At 36.2% G+C, this 19,798-nt stretch overlaps 1 protein-coding gene, 1 long non-coding RNA gene and 1 other non-coding gene across 49 annotated transcripts in view; 2 read left to right on the top strand and 1 right to left on the bottom strand.

The window, feature by feature from the left end:
• Positions 1 to 19,798, bottom strand: part of CLASP1 (cytoplasmic linker associated protein 1) — a 319,850-nt gene that overhangs the window by 213,565 nt on the left and 86,487 nt on the right. For all 47 annotated transcript variants that reach the window (XM_031959887.1, XM_031959906.1, XM_031959896.1 and 44 more), the window contains exon 3: positions 2,724 to 2,802. In XM_031959887.1, the coding sequence (XP_031815747.1) occupies positions 2,724 to 2,802 (79 nt within the window). The remainder of the gene's footprint in view (positions 1 to 2,723; positions 2,803 to 19,798) is intronic.
• Positions 2,801 to 7,580, top strand: LOC116422400. Its single transcript, XR_004233012.1, has 2 exons — positions 2,801 to 3,329; positions 3,571 to 7,580. It is a non-coding gene; the product is annotated as an uncharacterized LOC116422400 (long non-coding RNA).
• On the top strand, positions 3,382 to 3,507 carry LOC111719728. The gene has a single exon (XR_002769732.1). It is a non-coding gene; the product is annotated as a U4atac minor spliceosomal RNA (small nuclear RNA).

The raw sequence follows: 19,798 nt of genomic DNA, 5'->3' as shown, positions 1-19,798 counted from the left end.
GGTGATGACCAGTGACCAATGTGATGAAGGAAGGATGTCACTTCATCCAGTGACATCCAGTGACTGGACCAGTGACAATGAAGGATCATTGAAGTGAAGGAATTGACCAAAATCAGGGGAAGAGAAGAGATTCAAATTCAGATCTCCTAACTTCAGGACTCTTTTACTACCCCATACTGCCTCTTTATATAAAGATCATTATCACAATCACATGAGCATTGGCTTCTAAAAATAAAGATGTTATAGGAGGAAGAAGAGACATCAATTATGAACTGAAGACTCGGGAAGGGCTTAGGATAAACAAATTCAGCAAGTGGAGGGGGCATATATTGCACAGATAATTGGGTAAAAAGAAAGTAGTAGAAAATACTACACAATGTTAGGTGACAGACAAGCTCACTGTCTGAAGCTTTAAACATTAAAGGGAGGGAGAGTAGCATGATATATGCCATTAGATCTGTTGAGGGAAAAGGGAGAAAGGAAGATCTAAAATGCCATTAAAATAAAATTTTAATTTTATTTGAGAAATAATAGGGAATTACTAAAGATATATAGACAAATGACCAAAAAATCCAGGCATAAACAAACTTATTCTAGCAGTAGCAGTGAATCAAAATCAACAAATCTCCCTTAATTCTCTGAGGTTCTGAGGATAAGACAAAACAAAATTGATACTTACCCAATACCTATCCTTAAAGAGTTTATATTCTACAGTGAAGAAACACCATATAAACAAATATAATTTGAGGAGAATGGGGGGCTCTAAAAACTAGGGGGAATCAGGAAAAGTTTCATATAGTGGGAAGGATGGAATGAAGATGGAAAGAGGTGGTATAAGAGGTGGTGCAGTTATCATGTAGGAGTAGCAATAAAGATTTGTTCAGGATGATGAAGAGGGTTAAATTGGGAAGAGAAGGGAGCACAAATACAAGACATAATTTGGTAACAAAAAGGAGAGATTACAGAAAAGAGGAACAAAGAGAATATAAAAATTTCAATCTAAGGATAATGTATGAATTATTGTACCCTTAATAGTTCAGTCTGAAGAATGACTAGGCTTAATAAACTATTTCAATTTCTATGAAGAAGAGATCAATTTTACAGAGGTGAAATCAAGTTAAAATGTGAGTTTTAAAAAGTAGTAAAATCAAAACAGGGGAATCACACAAAACACAAGGAAGGTGATTTTTAAAGATGAGAAAATGGAACCTGGAAGAGCTTAAAGTCATATAGGTAGAAAAAACATCTGAACTCCAATCTACCTGATTAGAAGACCAGGATTCTAATTCTAGCAACACCACCTGTCAACCACTTTTCCCTTGAAGAGTGAAAAGTAGTCCTTTCTGTCTGAATGGCACTTAGTTACCTCTGAATAAGACTAAGCTAAAAATTCTTTGTGAAACAAAATTTGTTTAACCCTGAAATAAACTGTGTCTAGGAAAATAAGCTATATTAAATATTAAAAAGTTCTTTCTAAAACAAGCCGAAGGCACCTTATTATCAATTGAGTAAAATAAAAATGTTCAAAATCTTACCCAAAGGAATATCAAAGATATCAAAGCAATATATTCATGTAATCATTGCCCTACCAGCCAAAATCAAGACTGTTTTAAGGAGAATCATTTTATTTTCCTTTAAAAGGCATTTCCCAAAACTATTGGATTGGAGGATTTAGTTTCAAGTCTCAGCACTGCAGTGATGAAGAAAAAGTTGGTCTGGGCCTCAGAAAGATCTAGAAAGAATCCTATCCCTTGCCATACAGTAGTTATGTGCCCTTGGATAAACCTTTTCACCTTTACAGGCTTCAGTTATCTTAACTGTAAAAGGAATCTGGACTAGATTGGCCTCTATACTCTTCCTGTTTGAGCCTATGAATGTCTGTGGAACTTCAAAGTTGTTGGCTTTTAATGAGACATTTTCATATTGTCACTGTTTTAATTATCATTCATTATCTGCTCAAGTTACACTAAATATTTATCTGTTACACATTCCATTTCTTCCTCCCCTCTCCGTTCTCACCATTTTAAGCTACTTGAGGGCCTGACCACTTTTCCTTTACCCACTGGATTACCAGGAAACTAAAGACAAAATCTAGCAAGAAGATAATTGATAAATACTTTGCATAAAAACTAGAAAGGGTTCTGAATAAAAGTTTTATTTCCGCCCATGAACTCAAAGCAGATGGCATTTAAAATCACCAGAATTTTATGGACAAATGAAATGGTAATGAATACTAAAAGCATTTGCTTTTATACTTTTCCCCCTTTAAAACAGGCAATGCATGGCTTTCCTAGGATTGGAGCTTTTGCTACAGGATTCTTCCTCCTCCACCCCTATCCCCTAGTGTCTGCCTAAAACTGCTAGGTAAATACCAAGTAGAAGAAAGAGTAGCTGACATTCACAGAAGGCTAACATAAGCTAACTTATCTACCAAAAACAGCAGACTACTCGGTGTAGAGGCTTCGGGGGTTTCAGAGAAGTAGGAAGATGGTCCGACCAGGAGAGGGAGCTCGTGCATGCGAGAGGAGGGAGGAGGAAGGGAGGGAGAAAGAGGGGGGCAGCGCAAGAGGTGGGGTAAATGGCAAGAGAGAGGCACTCTGGGTTGCGTGCGGGAAGCGGGAGGAGGAGGAGCTGCAGTGGGACGGGGTGGGGAAAGGGCGGGACAGCGCACGAAGAGGCGGGGCCAGGCCGAGCCGAGCCGAGGTAGCCGCGTGACGCCTTACCTGTGCCGATTTGTGCTTTAAATCGATCCTGCAGCCGGGACACCAGAGCTGACAAGATGTCCATACCCAGAAGTGCGACCTGCAAAACAAAAAACCAGGGGACACATTAGGATTCTGAACGAAAATTGGCCGCCGGGCTCCTAAGTTCACGAAAATACGGCTTCGTCTAGTCTGACTGTCCAGGCGAAAAGCAAGAGCGCCTTTCCCGGGACCATCCGTTTTGACCAATGGAGCGTGCACCCCTCTCCTGCTGGGGCAGAATTGGGCTCAACCTCAATAGGAACGTAAAGCCGAAAAAAACCGGACCGCAAGAAGAGAAAAGAACAGGCAAGGCGGAGCTCAAAGACAAGAGAAATTTTATTTTTCCTACGCGGGTCCTTTCCCTCTCCCCTTTCAGAATAAAATAGGCCGCATATGCAAATACAACAACTAAGCGGCGCGCTGCCTTGTGGGTAGAAAGATCATCTGCACAGGTACAATTTAGAGAACGCTTTAAAAAATGACTAGGCAAGGCGAGATTGAAGTTTTGATGGGGTTATTTTATCAACGAAAACTTCCTTCGTGATCTCTCAGCTTGAACTTGCGCAGCAAGTTAGTCACCACAAGGTAACTTGGTGTTCCCTACTCCTCACTTGATGACATGGGCGAACCGCAACCAACCATCCTTTTCTTGGGGTTGCGTTACTGTCCAATGAACGTTTAGTGAGGACAGTACTGCTAACGCCTAGACAACACATGCGCATCTCTTAAAGCTTTGCTTTAACAAGGTGCAATTTTTGGAACCCCCCCCACAAATAGTCATATGAAATGCAAGAAAATTTATTTTTTTTAAATTTATTTTCTGCAGGCTTATCTTGTAACCACTGGATGGCGCAGAGAACCCACCCCCACTTAAACAGCTACGCTCTCCAGAAGCGCTTGAGTTTTGTTTTTCCTTTTGCCGCCGACATTTTCAGTGCAAAGATTGTCACCTGCCCCACTGTGGAATATAACTTTTTACAATTGCATTTTCACCTCATTTCCAACATCAGTTAATCTATAATAAGCCACTAAAGTAATAATCTTAAATACTGGCTTCAAAACGATCCATCAAAAGGTTTTCCCTATGAAACACCATTATACAAAAGCAAGTTTCACACAGAGCTCTCTTGACAATCAAAAGCAAAAAGCCCCCAAAAAACCTGATGTTATAGTGATTAAGTTATGATCTGAATAACCAGTAGGCAATTACATTCCCTGCCTCGCTATTCTGTGGCAAAAATGTCTCTCTCTATAACGTGAAATCACAACGTACATTTTCTTATTCTGCCCTAAAATATAATTCTTTGAATTTTGCGCAAATTTGTCCTGAATAACAACGTAAAATCGGGATTAAAATTTTTAAAAGGCTGTTCCTATTTCCAAAGATCAATCACATGAACATCAGAGATGTATAAGCAATTCTGTCAATTACTTTGATAACAGAAAAATGGTTCTTATGAACACAAAGAGAATGTAAATGATGACTATATAGCATGGAAGATCTTAATTAAAAATCTCTTTAGAAGAGCTAAAGGTTGGATTTCTTCAAAAACACAGCCATTATTTAATAGTGCAATTTACACTTGACAAATGGGAATCCTGATACCAAATCTACTTTTACGCGTCCTCTCCTACATGGGTTTATATGTAAGGTATCATTTTTATGGTGTTAATTCAATGATGTACTATTAACAAGCTTAACATTATACCTTGCTATAGGTTCTCCCTATCTTTTCTCATATCAGGCATATGACTCACCCAGGTTATAAAAAGACTATTGTGTTCTCAGTTAGGACAACTTATAAAGGAATGCTCTTGATGTATGATGAGAGGAGTTTCTAAAATGTCCTAGGCTGAAAGACTTTTTCTCAACATATTTTCCAACACAAGCCAAGAGATGTTCAAAGAACTGTTTTGGGTTTGTTTGTGGTCCTAACAGTGAAGATGAACAGGGAAAAAGTGTAATTCTCAAAATAGTTCTGCTTTAACTTAAGAAATTTATCTGTTTATCCCCCAAAAAAGTAACTTTATTCAACTTCATATTTATCTTTAATTCTGTATTGGTTATTTTCTGAAATTAAGAGGGGGAGCACAGCAGAAATGAGAATAATAATAACTTTTCATGTTCCTTGTATTGACTTGTCCTTACAATTCCAAAGAACCAGATAATCCAATGTTTCATTTGGTAAGAGCATGGTGAGCTAAACAACACACTCATTTTGTTCTATAAACTAGATCAAATGATTTGACAACCCAAATTTTCAGTATATCTCCAGAAAAATGTTGAGTCTGACTACAAGACACAAGTATCTCCTATATGACAGAAAACCACCCATCTAGTGGTAAAACTACCCCACTATTTCTCATACTGAATATACATTCCAGCAACAACACACAGAGATCTCAGTTAAAAGGGAAGCCCAGTGGCCTAGAATCTAATCTTTGATTATACTGATCACAAGGAACAAGGCTGCAATTCATATAAGTTATATATAAAACATTCATGCACATTCCTCACCCACTTGAAGAAACAAACATCCTTTTAGTATCTTTGTAGAGTATTTAAAATTGACAGCTTGCTCCAACCACTATTAAAGAGGAAGGTGGTTATTTGGATAATAAAATGGGGGAAGTATAAGAGCTTGGTTAAAAAGTCTGATCCATTTCTCCCAGGCCATAAAGAGAGTTGGGAGGGGAACAGTCATTGTGAAGACTTTAAATATGAGCAAATATTTAACGTGCCCAAATGCTGCTGGGAGATGGGACAGCTTAGGCTGGGGAAGGGGGAAGATAAGACTAGAAAGGAAAAAGAGCTTCTCTAATACAGGAAATACTTCAGAAGCATCCAACAACAAAAATCCAGAAACAGCCTCTCTTATGAGAAGTGTGCAGGCATTTTTAATCTTAGGATGAAAGCAGAAGACACAAGTTAGGAGAGTCAGTTCTGGTCCAGCCCAGGACAAACAACCAAAACAGAAGAAGGCCCAGAAAAAAGCAGAGTATATCTAGATAGCACAATAAAGTGGGTTATGTGGCCTGTAGCCCCATTACTTTGTGTTCCCTTGGGGTATCATTTAACTTCCTGACTCATTTTCTATCGAAGAATATGAGGAAGGTCTAGATGGTCTATGAGGCTAAATATATGAAAATAGGCCAAGAAGGGATTCCTTCATGAGCCCTGAATGAGATGTGTAGAGGAAGTCGGGAAACTAGTCAGTTATGTGACTAATGGGAGTGTCAAGATCCAGTAAGAATTTAGAATAAAACAGGGAAAATCCAAATCTGGAGTGGACTGCTGAGAGGTACTCAGACACAGAGGATGAACAAATAGTTCCAAGTATCTTTATGAAAACAGGATAAAGTGGAAGCTACAAAGAGCTTCTATTAGACTCACATAAATTTCGCACCTGTATAGGAAAACCTGAAAAAGTCCCTCCATCAGATCCCCTAAAGAAGGTGGGGTATGTGTAAGGAAGGAAAAGTTAAGTTTTTAGCATTGCTAGTAAGAAAATGTAAGTACCTGGGACAAGCGTATGTCCTTTATTCAATAGAAAGTGATGAAAAAATGCCTATGAAAAACTATTGTTTAAAAGAACTAAGTTGATGACTCCTAAAGTGAATTGAGGAATCCCTTGTATAATCATGAATTGAACCCTAATTTACCTGTTTTAGGGCGGGAAGGAACCTTAAAGACATTTAATCCAACTGTCTTATTTTACAAATGAAGAGAATGACACCAAGGAAACAAAGTTAACTTGCCCAATGTCATATAAAGAATTAATGAAACTAAATTTAGGATCCAGAAGTAAAATAATGGTATACTCTCAGAATTCCAGGCTAGTGTTCTTTTGACATTATCTTAATTTCTTTTTTTCTTATAAGCTAACTTCTCTCAACATCAGTTTTCTTTCCAATAAAATAGATAATGCATTTTATTTGAGTTTTGTTTGATTTTATTTGTTAAAAGAAAATTTCATAGGGAAGAGGAGTGTCTCTGCCCAATAATTATGACATAAAGACAAAAGACATCAATGAAAAATCAAATGAAAAAAATTTAGATATGTTCCTTAAATATCTATGAAATCTTGGGCAAGTCACACTTATCTTCTAAGATGTCAGTTCCTCATCTGTAAAATGATGGAATTAGACAAGTTGAATTCTAAAGGGCCTTCCAGTTTTAAATATATAACTTACAGTGTGGGATATGTTCAGTTTTAGACATCTATAGAACATCTATTTGAAGAGATCCAAAAGACAGGTGAAATATCAGTATGGAAGATTAGTCCTAAAACCGTGAAACTGAGATCACTTAGTGAAATAATACAAAGTGAAAGGACACAGCCTTTAGGAACACCCATCTTTCATTCACCAGAGTGACCTAGATGAAGATGCACCAAAAAAGATTCAAAAGAAATACTCATACAAGTAAAAAGAAAACTAGGACACCAATAAGCCACTCAGTCTTAAGTCATGACTACTTGAAGCCTCTATTTTCTCATTTGTGAAATAAGCAAATTAGACTTGAGAATCTCTGTGTCCTAAGGAATGGTTCTGGAATTGCAGCAAAGGTTAATTAACCAAAGGCACATAAGTCACTTTTGAACTTTCTGGACCCCAAGCCCACTACCTCCTTCCTGGAAAGAATAAAGTCAGTCAGTTTCCTCCTTTTTACACCCACTGCTCCCTTTAAAACACAGTCCTCCACTACTAAAATACCGCCCTTTTGAGAGCAAGGACTGATTTGCTTTTTGTATTTATAGGCCGAGAGTTTATCAAATTGCCAGTCACAGAATAAGTGCTTTAAGGTGGTTTTTCCTTGATTCATTCTTACGTTACTTCCGAGTAAGAATGAAAAATGGGCAATGATCTTAGATACTAGATTCCTAGTCAATACATTGCAGGATGAACATTTTGTCATAACAGAATCCTTTAATGGAAATTTAGAGCAATAGCCCATAAGGTTTATAATAATAATAATAATAATAGCAACTTTATTATTCTCAGCAGACAGAACATATTAAATCATAGTATAATGGAAAGACCAAGACAGAGGTTGAGATCTGGAATCTCATTCAAACTTTGTGATTTTTGTTGAATCACTTGGATCCTCTGAGGTTTCACTTTCCTCATTTGTAAATTGAGGGTGTTGGATTACAGTATCTCTGTATATCCCCTCCAGTGGCATGGTAAATAGAGTTCCTGACCTGAAATTAGTAAGATGTGAGTTTGAATTATGCCTCTCAGATATTAGTAAGTGTGACTGCAATAAGCAACTATTTTAAAGAATTATCATTAAAAACAAGTGAAGTTAAAAAAGCATTCTACAAACCTTAAAGCACTGTAGTAATACTAGCTATTATTCTGATACTTCACTCTTTGAATGCTTAGTGGTATTCCATATTAGTCAGTTTACACTGGCTTCATGTGTTCAGTGATCCACTTTACCAATGCTAAATCCTGAGGACTTTCCTGGCCACTCCCTATTTGCTTATGACCTAAGTCCTTTAGGAAGATTTTCCCATGGCACGCACACCTTCCCTTGATAAAGTATATAAATTAACAACAGTTGGGGTATTTTCAAATTTATCAAATACATTCTGATGCCATGGTGTTTATAACATTCAAATAATCAATTCAGTCAAAGGGAAGATTCCTTTTCAATTCCTAACCCAGTTTCTCTGGCTAGGACATATCACCAGAAGTAAACTAAACCTAATAAGGTTATTCTACAAAGGTAAATAGAAATGTGTCAATAAAGAGATTTTTTTAACAGAATGTTTGAAGGAGACAATTGGGCCATTTCCAAGGTCTCTAAGAGAACTATAGAACTTCCTTGGGCTAGAGGAAGCATTCTAGCCAGCAAGCATTAGGTTCAAGTGAAGGTAAAAAAAACTTCCAATATATAGTTTCCTTCAAGCTCTACTAAAATCTGCCTTTGTACAAAAAGCAACCCCAAGGGTTTCTGGCTCCATTCAGTCTCACAGTATGTCTATTTCTCATAAACCTTATTCATCTTATCCAGCTTTATGTTCCAGCAGAAATCGTGAGGTAGACTGAGCTGCAAGTACAGTTCGTAAAAGTCACTTCTACATCTTGGACTTTTATATCTCCAGAGGAACTTCAGGAAATTTAGATAAATTTGTATTTTTTACCTTCTGTGTTTTCAAGGGTGAAACATTCAAATGAGGAAAATTGAGACTCAAAGAGTTGGAAAATAATTTTTAAAAGGCAAAAAATCAGTGAGTGGCCTAACTCAGCTCTGCTCTTAATTCCACTAGGCTTTCAAAACACCCAACAAGTCTTAACATTAGTCTTTTATTTTATTTTTTTATTATAGTAACTTTTTATTGACAGAATCCATGCCAGGGTAATTTTTTTACATTATCCCTTGCACTCACTTCTGTTCCGATTTTTCCCTCCCACCCTCCATCCCCTCCCCTAGATGGCAAACAAGGATTAGTCTTTTAAATGAAAGTTTGTTTTTAAGACCATCACTCTATGACTTATTTTTTATTTCTTCTTTTTCTTTCTTATTAGTAATTCAGGAATGTATAATCAAATGGCCTGCCAGGGTAATAATTCATTTTGGACTACAAAAATAATATCCAAAGTAATACTTCTTACAACAAGTCTAATAATATTAATTAAGCTTTTGAACAGATTCCCCTTAAAAGAAACTTACCTTTGCTTCACTCTGCAAGCTGGGAAGCTTAATATCTGTTGGCTATTTAGCCTCCCCTTCACCACCAAGATCACTTTGAGGTTGGTCAAAAATCATTTCAACTCCGCATTTCTTTGGAGCTGTAAAGTAAAACTGACAATGCTTATTTCCCTTGCTCATATCCAAGGAAGCTATTGGGGAGAAACTGATTAGATTAACTATATTAGACAAATTTTTAATATCTGCTATTTTGACTTCATTCAGTTGGTTTTTATTCGTGTTCAACTCTTTGTGATTCCATTTGGAATTTTCCTGACAGAGATACTGGTGTAATTTGGTATTTATTTCTCCAGCTTATTATTTTACATATGGGAAAACTGAGGCAAAGTGATTGGCCCAAGGTCACATAAGTGTCTAAGACCAGATATGAACTCATGAAAATGAATCTTACTGACTCCAGGTTGGTCATTTTATCCACAGTGCCATTTAGCTGCCCTATGTTAACTTGAAGAAACCTTAAAAATAAGCAGAAAATCATTATCTGGTAAATCAATATCCTTATTAAGCCTTAGAAGAGCCACTAAAAGAGTCAGGAGTTAATAGAATGATTCCACCAATAATGGGTGTCTGTCATTAAAAACTTTCTTAAGGTATTTAATTAACACTATTTTAAGATTATCTGTGGTATTGTGATGGCTGGAACAAAGCAGTCCACACAGGCAGTGTGGCTTTGCCCACAGATGTCCAAAATTAATTCTCTTTAAGAAATTATGAACAGAAACATTAAGAGTTAAGTCAGCATCTGGAAAAAATTGTGGTCCCTTTCCTCTTCTCCTTATCTCACCTTTTTAATTTTATACCCATATTCAATGGGTATTTTATACCTAGATTCAATGGGTGTGCCCTAACCTGGGCATTCTGGAACTCGTTTTTTATTTTTTTCTGTTCACAATGTGTTTATGGTTATAAGATTAGGAATTTTATTTGTAATTAACTTACATAAAATAAAAATGCTTTAGATGCTTTGATTAGAGTATTAACTCCAAAAATTTGTACCCATTGAAGCTAGGAAAAAGCTATAAAGAAAACGGAGGCATCATGTAGAAATATATACTTCTACTACATAGAAAGCTATAATATCTAATAAGGAATTTTTTAAAAAGAGGGAGAAAGTTTATTCGCTTATTGTCTATGTGTCATTTTTTCCCCAGTTGAATCAGTGTAGTTATTATGCATCTTGCATTTTTGGTTCTATTAACTTCATTTTACATCAATTCATATATCTCCCTTTGTCATAATTTTTTTTAGTTCATTTATTTTCAATACACATTGTTTTATGAATTATGTTGGGAGAGAAAAATAAGAGCAAAAGGGAAAAACCATAGAAGAGATTAAAAAAAAAAAACAGAAAAAAAGTGAACATAGCATTTATTAATTTACATTCAGTCCTGGATCCTGCTTGTTTCGCTCAGTATCAGTTCATGTAAATCCTTCCAGGCCTTTCTAGAATCAACTTGTTCATCATTTTTTATAGACCAATATTACCTTCATCTACCACAATGTGTTCAGCCATTGTTCAACTAATGGGCATCCACTCTTTTTCCAGTTCTTTGCTACCACAAAAGGAGCCGCTAAAAATTTTTTGCACATATGGGTCCTTTTTGCTCCTTTATGATTTCCCTGGGATACATACCTAATAGTAGTCAAGGGTATGCACAGTTTTATAGTCCTTTGGGCATAGTTCCAGATTGTTCTCCAGAATGATTGGATCATTTCACAACTCTACCAACTATGCAAGTGTCCCAGTTTTCCCATCTCCCCTCCAACATTTATCATTATTCTTTCCTGTCATCTTAGCTAATCTAAGAAGAGTGAGGTGGTACCTGAGAGTTGTTTTAATTTGCATTTCTCTAATCAATAGTGATTTAGAATATTTTTTCATATAACTATAAATGGCTTTAATTTCATCATCTGAAAATTTTTCATATCCTTCGACTATTTATCAATTGGGGAATGATGTATGTTCTTATATATTTGACACAGTTCTTTATGTATTTTAGAAATGGGACCTTTACCAGAAATAGTAGCTGTAAAGATTTTTTCTGAGCTTTGCACTTGCCTGGTTTTTGTTGATTTTGTTTATGCAAACTTTTTTATTTAATGTAATCCAAATCGCCCATTATGCCTTTCATACCGTTCTATAGTTTTTCTTTGGTCATAAATCCCTCCCTTTTCCAAAGTTCTGATATGTAAATTATCCCTTGTTCTAATTCATTTATGGTATTATCTTTTATGCCCAAATCATGTATCCATTTTGACCTTATTTTGGTATGGGGTGTGAGATGTCGGTCTATACTGAGTTTCTGACATTATTTTCCAATTTCCTTAGCAATTTTTGTCAAATTGTAAGTTCTTATTTCAGAAGCTGGAGTTTGGGGGGATTATCAAATACTAGATTGCTATAAGCCTTGCTGGAATTCTTTTTAAAATGTTCAAACAAGCAGTGATCTAAGGGATAGGGGTTGCCATGAAGTCTTCGCTGATATTCTTTTTTTAAACTGAGGCAAATAGAATCAAGTGACCTGTACCAGGTCACACAGCTAGTAAATGACTGAGGTCAAATTTAAATTCAAGTCCTCCTGACTCCAGTGGGTCACTTAAGAGTTAGACACGATTGAACAACTGAACTCCAGAACTAGTGATCTCCTCAATGAGCTACTTTATGAGTCCCTTCACTGATATTCTAGAGAAAGCTCTGGGATCTTCATCTTATGCAACACAACTTCCTAACTTAGTTCCCTCTACTTTCCATTTATATCTTCTACTATATCCAGGCCACTTTCCACAATCTGAACAGAATGAATACTCATTCGCCAAAACAAGTTTATGTGATCTGCACTACCTAAAATGTGTAACTGTAATGTTCTCTTGGTGTGGTTTTCTTGGGGTCTCTGGGAGCAGCTTTTGTTTCAGTTCAGTAATCACCACAAGTGTAGCCAGGGCTTAAAGTCCAAATCCTTTATTATCTCTTTCAAAGTCTTATCTCCTTTCCTGAGGCCCCGTTAGCTTTCTTATAGTCCATATTCTTTATTATCTCCTTCCTGGGGCTGAGCAGTTTTCTGGAGAGCCTTTCTGACTGGCCTTGGTCTCAGTGGAGAAATGCAGGAGTAGAGTCTGCCACCAGTGGCCTGACTGAAGATCAAATGAATATCTGTCCTTGGTTCCGAGAGCTTGAGCTCCCGCCTATCTTCTCTGCCCTCTGAAAGCTTCTCTGTGGCTCTCAGTCCCTGCTTATATGCTCCACACTGAGTATAAACTAATCATTATATCTCTAGGAAACCATTATTTGTTGTAAGATTAAATCAATCATACTGAACCATGCTAAATTAGATAACTATTGTCTCTATCAATTCCACTGACTTAGTACCTTGTAAGAATCCTTTGTTTCAAGAAGTTCAGAGTTCTGGCCCATAACATATAACACCATATTTCATTGCTTTGTCAAAATATGTGAGTGCCTATTATAGGCATAAATGTAGGAAATGCAAAAAAGTGTAACACCTTAGCTATTTCCCACATGTATGCCTGTGGGGGGAGGGGGAGGAGGACTCAAATATTGGATAAATGAGTGAGATATGATATTTGACAAATAAAGAACATTAATACTATCTACAAAGGAAATTAAGACTGTCACAAAAGACCTCACGAAGTAACAGAAGGCTCCTGTCTGTAGCAAATCTTGCATCCAATGCTGAGTTAATGACCTTCCTAATCACTTAAGTTCTCAGAGCTCTGGTTTCTTCATTTGTAATGTGGAGATAATATGTGTCATACCTACCTGGCAAGACTGTTGTCAGACTGAAATGAATAGTGTATTATGAAGTGCTTTGCATACTTAAGAGTACCATATAAATGCCAACTATTATTAATATTGTTGCTGTTGCTATTTACTAACTGGCTCTTTTCTGAAGGGCAAAAAGTAGCACTATGCCAGGCAAACTGCCTGGACAAATATTGGACAAATATTTAGACCTATTTGGAATTGCTGACAATAAATGGTGAGAAATGTCCAGTAAAATGTTATTTCTCAGTCAACAATCATTTCTGTGTTTATGTACTTATGTAACTCTCTCTAGACACATCATTTATCACCTGATGACTCATATTCCAGGGTCTTTTCCCAGGCCACATCACCTGCTCACCAGAGAATGTGGAATCACATGATGCTTTCCAACCTATAAGCTCCAAGGGTAGTGAACAAGAAAGTATTATCATGAAGTAATTCTTTCACTAAGATCAAGTTATAAAAGGCACTTAAATATGAAGTCAGGAAACCTAGGTTCTATTACTAGCTGCATGATCATGAATCAATTGCAATCTCTCTGGCCCTCCATTATTTCACCTAAAAAATATGGAAGTTAGATTACATTTATTTCTAAGGTCTCTTACAATTCTAAAATTCTTTGATACAACTAGTTCTTCTTTCTTTAACTCCTCCATACATACACATACATACACACACACACACACACACACACTAATGGGATACTTATTTTTCTCTCTCTCTTTTTACATTGTATAATATATATTTAGTAGAACTATCATCATAATGAAATGAGCCTGTTTAAAAACACTTTGTGTGTTTCTTTTAAATAACAATTCTCTATGCCCTTCTTACTTCCTCTTGTTCCAACTCGAGCCCCAGATCCCATTACTCTTCAAAAAGAAGGCTGACATAGGGTAAGGGCTAGTCTGCTCTTCAGAAAGGAGCAAATAAAATTTGCTGAGCAAAAAAGCACTGCATCAAGTACCTTTTGTGTGCTGGGTACTGTTCTAGATTCTGGCAACAACAGGTACAAAAAATAATAATAATAATCTTTACTCATAATATATAAAAATTCATTCAATCTAATTTATATATATATGGGGGGGGGCAAGGCAATTGGGGTTAACTGACTTACCCAAGGTCACGCAGCTAAGACATGTTAAGTGTCTGAGGTCACAGTTAAACATAGGTCCTCCTGACTTCAGGGCCAGTGCTCTATTCACTGCACCATCTACCTGACCCCATAAATATAAAATTAATACAAATATATACGAAGTAGTTAAGTAATGAGTAATTTGGAAATGTAGACACTAAACATTTTAAAGGATCATGAAAGATTTCATGAAGAAAATAATATTTAATAAGACAACTTTGAAGTAGCATCTCACACCTATCAGACTGGCTAAGATGACAGGAAAATATACTGAAAATGTTGGAGGGAATGTGGGAAAACTGGGACACTAATGGATTGTTGGCGGAATTGTGAAATGACCCAACCCATTCTGGAAAGCAATTTGGAACTATGCCCTATGCTATAAAACTATGTATGCCCTTTGATTCAGCAGTATCTCTACTAGTCTGTATCCCAAAACAGATCTTAAAGATGAGAAAGGGATCTGCGTGTACAAAAATATTTGTGACAGCTCTTTTTGTGGTACCAAAAAATGAAAAATGAGCAGATGTCCATCAAGTGGGGAATGATTGAACAAGTTGTGATAAATGAATGTAATGGAATATTATTATATCAGAAGTGATAAGCAAGTTGATTTCAGAAAAGTCTGCAAAGACTTATACAAATTGATGCTGAGTAAAATAAACAGAATCAGAAGAACATTGTACATAACAGCAAGATTATATAGTGATCAATTATTGACAGTTTTAGCTCTTCTTGGCCATACACTGATGCAAGATAATCCCAATAGACTTGTGATGGAAAGAGCCATCCGCATCCAGACAGAACTATGGAGACTGAATGTAGATCGAAATATAATATTTTCATCTTGTTTTATTTTTTTTTCTTGTGGCTTTTCCCTTTTGTTCTTATTTTTCTTTCCCACAATGACTATTATGGAAATATGTTTAAAATGACTGCATATGTATAATATATATCAGATTACTTGCTGTCTTGGGGAAGGAGAAAAATTTTAGAACTCAAAATCTTATAAAAATGGATGTTGAAAACTGTCGTTACATATAATTGGAAAAATAAAATACTACTGAGAAAAAAAAGATTGTATTTGAGCTTCATGTTAAAATAAGAGAGGGACTCTCTGAGTCTGAGAAAGAGAGAGAAAGAGAGAGACAAGACAGACAGACAAACAGCACATCCAGAAGACAAGACTTGACCTCAGAAGACCTGGGTCCAGGCCTTGTCTCTACCACAGGGATCATGGACAAAATCATTTATCCCAAGTCTCAGATTTCTAATTTGTAAAATTTAGCATAATGATAGATTTATCCAAATCTGAGCCAGAGTTGTTGTGAAAACCCTTATAAACTGATTTATAGTTTATAAGGGTTTTCACAACAATGCTGTTGTAAACAGGGTTGTGAATAATTATAAATCAGTTATTATTATGGATACTAAGATTGGAAGCAGGAAATTGAGTTTCTAGATCCATTTGGTCACTAGCTGTATAGCTTTGGTCAAACTATTTCAACTCTCTTGTATTGTAAAGGAAGGCAGACTCTTTTTCCAATATCTCTCCCAATTCTCAAGTGTTCTGATATCAAACTAGACCATCTTTAAAAGAGATGGGCCAAAGCTAGAGCAAAAAAAAAAAAAAAGATTTGGATCAGACATGAGGAAAATAAGTGTCCTGCAATTGTTATCACTAAATTGTCTATCTAAAATGATAGAGCCTGTGGAATTTCTTTTGTTGCCACTCCCAAAACAAGATACATTCTTAGATACTTGGAGTTCACTAGGTATAATATTCGTTAGAAGTAGGGAAATAAGAAAAGATAATCTCAAAATCCCTTCTAGCCCTAACACCCTGAAATTTCATCACCTTCATTTTCTGTGGTGGTTTTCTGGAGGCAGCCTTAGTCTCAGTTGAAATAAATAATTACTCCAAAATCGCAGCCAGCTGGTAAAAATTCAAACGTTTATTTCTCCTTCCAAAATAATCCAGTTAATTGAGGCCCTAACTCTCTGCTTGAGCTCTTGCAGCTTTGTCCTTGGCTTCTGTCTCTGCTTTCTTCAGCCTCCAGCCAGCACCAAGTTGGAAGATGCAATGGATCTCACTCTTGCCTCGAAGATAGGGCTTGTAGGCTTTCTTCCAGTGTCTCTCTCCCAAGTCCCACAAGAAGAACCAAGCCCAAGCTTCAAAAGCTCCCTATATATGTGATCTCCCAAAAGGTTAACTCCGCCTTCTGGAGGGAGAGGGATTCTGGGTTATCTCCCAGAGTGCTCTCTGGCCATAAGGGAGGTGTGAATTTGGACTAAGCCCTACACGTGTGAACTCCATTGACTACTTCCATACTTATGAGCTCTCTAAAATTGTGAACACAAGCATTGTTCAATCAGTTCCACTTAGTACCTTGTTTCAAGTTCTGGCCCAAAATAACTCTAAGATTAAATTAACTCCAATGTCTTAACACTTTGTAAAGATTCCAACAATTTTCCAATATATATGTACATGTATTGTATATGCAGAGGGGTGTGTGTATGTGTGTGTGTGTATAAAAACATAACTATAGTGTGGTCATTAAAATAAAAAGTGACACACAAATGTAATGGAATTCTAATATGTCTTAACTTTTTTCCCTGTAATGACCAATCAGGATTCCAGACGACTAATAATTAAACCTCTCCTGGTAGAGAGGTGAAGGACTCAGAATGATTAAAGGACCCCAAGACTCTAAAACTCCTTGAAGGACAGATTCTCCTCGAATCTTGACTCTGTAAAGACCCCGCCCGAGGACAAACAGTTTCATTCTGTTATCTAGGTGGGGCTGAGTCCAGAGTTGGAGATTCTAACCTCACTGAATTGGAGAAAAACCCATTCAATTCTAAGATTTTCTATTCAATTCCAGCTCAAACTGAAACCCAGCTTGTAGATAAAAAGAGTCAACTTGAAACTCACTCCTTGCAGAGGAGCTAATAAGCCATGACAAGGAAATTTTCTCTCTTCCTGGCATATTAGAAAATTCTGTCCGCTGGAATGATATTATCTTTCAGCGTTACTCTCTCTTTATTTCCCTTTCTCCTATTTCCCTAAGAAGACTTTTTATCTCTCATTGGGATTTCTCTACTAGAAACTTCTCTGTGAAACCTTGCCACTAAGGAATTCAGGCTTTCTATTCATGCATAGCAAAGGCTGACTTCCCAATGCCAATAATACACTTCTTTTTATCAGTCTAACTTTTCGGGTTTGTAAATTTCTTTATGAAGGACCTCTGCACCACGAGAAGGGGGGTCCCCAAAACTCCCTACCCATATACTGAATCCCAAAGGGGATTTAGGGGAGCCAAATTTGTTCATTTGGTTCCCTGAACCCCAAACCTGCCACTAACCTCATCATTTAACTAAATCCTAACTACCAGGAACCCTAATCTCATCATTTGGTTCCCTGAATCCCTTTAATTTTAATGGTATGGGAGTGGGAGGGAGGTGAATTTTGGTTGATGAAAAACATTTTTAAAAAATCAAATAAAAACTGGCTACTATTCCCTAAATCCTAAAACCAGAAAACAGTCTTATGAAAATGAGTTAGTGAGCCTTATCTCTCTTTTCTTATTTTCATTTTGTTGATCTTTCACATCAGTCTTTTCATTGGAAAGCTTTTGTGTACAATTATTCAAGTACATATTTGTCATTCAGAGATTTAACTATGAAGTAGTTAAGCAGATAAGATGAACAGGGAAATCAAAGTATATGGGAGGTAAAACAATTCCCAAAAACTATTTGTAAGACCCATGGCTAGTATATTTGCTCATTCATTATTAACATGCAACTAAAGATATTTTCCGTATGAATCACAAATATGACACATTTGCCCAATCAACACATTCAAATACAAAGGCCACTATCTTTTAGTAGGTCAAGAAATAGAACACCATGTTCTGTTATTTTTTTTTCATTGATTTTATAATCCTTTCACTTTAGAAGAGATGTGGGTAATGTGAATTGTTCCTACAGACTAAAAAATAGTTAAAGACTGAATAGTAATCTCTATCAAGAACAATGTCTCCCACTCCATAAAGCAACTTTCTTAAAAAATAATCCTCAAGTTAAAGGGTGGTACAAGAGAAGCATCATTAAAAGTAACATGATATCACAAAAGGATAGTGAACTGGAAATCAAGATCTCTGGATCCAAATTTATTTCTAACATGCCTCAAATTTTGTCATTTGGAAAATGCCAGGAGTAGGAAGAGATACATCTAAGATAATTGCCAGTTCTGAAGCACTATCTATCCCTACAGGTAGATTCTCTAATCTGCTAATTTCTTCAATCTGAACTAAATGAATCTCTGTACCTGTTTTCCTTCATTTCCAAATAAAGCAACAACTGGCAGGAAATAACATGAATGGTTTTGAGATTATAAATTAAAGTTAACATGATGGGAATATTAATTTGGCTTTAGAAGATTCAATTTGAACTTGAGCTCGCCTAGGTGAAAGTCTATGTGACATTAGGGAAATCATTTCACCTAATTATCCTAGCTTTTAAAAAACTTTTTGAGATAGTTAAGAATGCCATATGTTATGTCAGTTATTTAGATTTAATCAAACACAATAAATTGTTATTGTAACTGAAACTAAAATAATGTTTTCTTTTTTCTTTCCTTTTTTAAACAAAAATCAATATGTAACTCCACCCAGAATATACTAACTCTAAGACCATCTAGGAAATGCTGAACCAGGGTATATGACAGAAGACATATGAATTTATGACCTTCCTCTAGATCTTAAGTAGATGACACCATATACTCAATCACTATCTCCTACCCCTAACTTAGCATATATAAAATCAAAAGCAAAATAGTATAGTATTAAGATACTGGACATACTTTCTGTGTATTTTTTTTTTTAAAGCATTTCCTTTCTTCCTATTCTTTCCCTATCTCCTTGCCATTCCTTGCATAAGATACTGTATTTCCTGACTCAAAGCATTTTCACCGATTGTCTCTTATGCCTGGAACACTGTACCTCTTCATTTCCCCCTCTAGCTTCCATGGCATCCTTCAAGTTTCAGGCAAATTTCCACGTTTTGGAAGAAGTTTTTCAAAATCCTTCATAATTGCAGTGCCTTCCTCTGACATTATCTCTTAATTTATCCTGTCTATATCTTGTTTGACCATAGTTGTTAGCATGTTGTCTCTACCATTCAAATACCTTGAGAGAAGAGACTGGTTTTTTGCCTTTCATTGTATTCCCAATTCTTAACAAAGTGTCTGGCATACAGTATTTAGATGCTGACAAAAATCGGGGGAGTTGGGTTATTTCTTACTTTTTAGAATTATGATTAAATGCCAATTTTGGTTACAAAGGGTCCATGATGACATACTTTCTTCTGATGAATTACAAATGGCACATGTAACATACCTAGCGCTGTTGGAA

This window comes from Sarcophilus harrisii, chromosome 3, assembly GCF_902635505.1.
Source record: "Sarcophilus harrisii chromosome 3, mSarHar1.11, whole genome shotgun sequence".
Lineage (NCBI taxonomy): Eukaryota > Metazoa > Chordata > Mammalia > Dasyuromorphia > Dasyuridae > Sarcophilus > Sarcophilus harrisii.
Note: the sequence above shows the minus strand (reverse complement) of the source record. Positions and strands in the feature narration are given on the sequence as shown.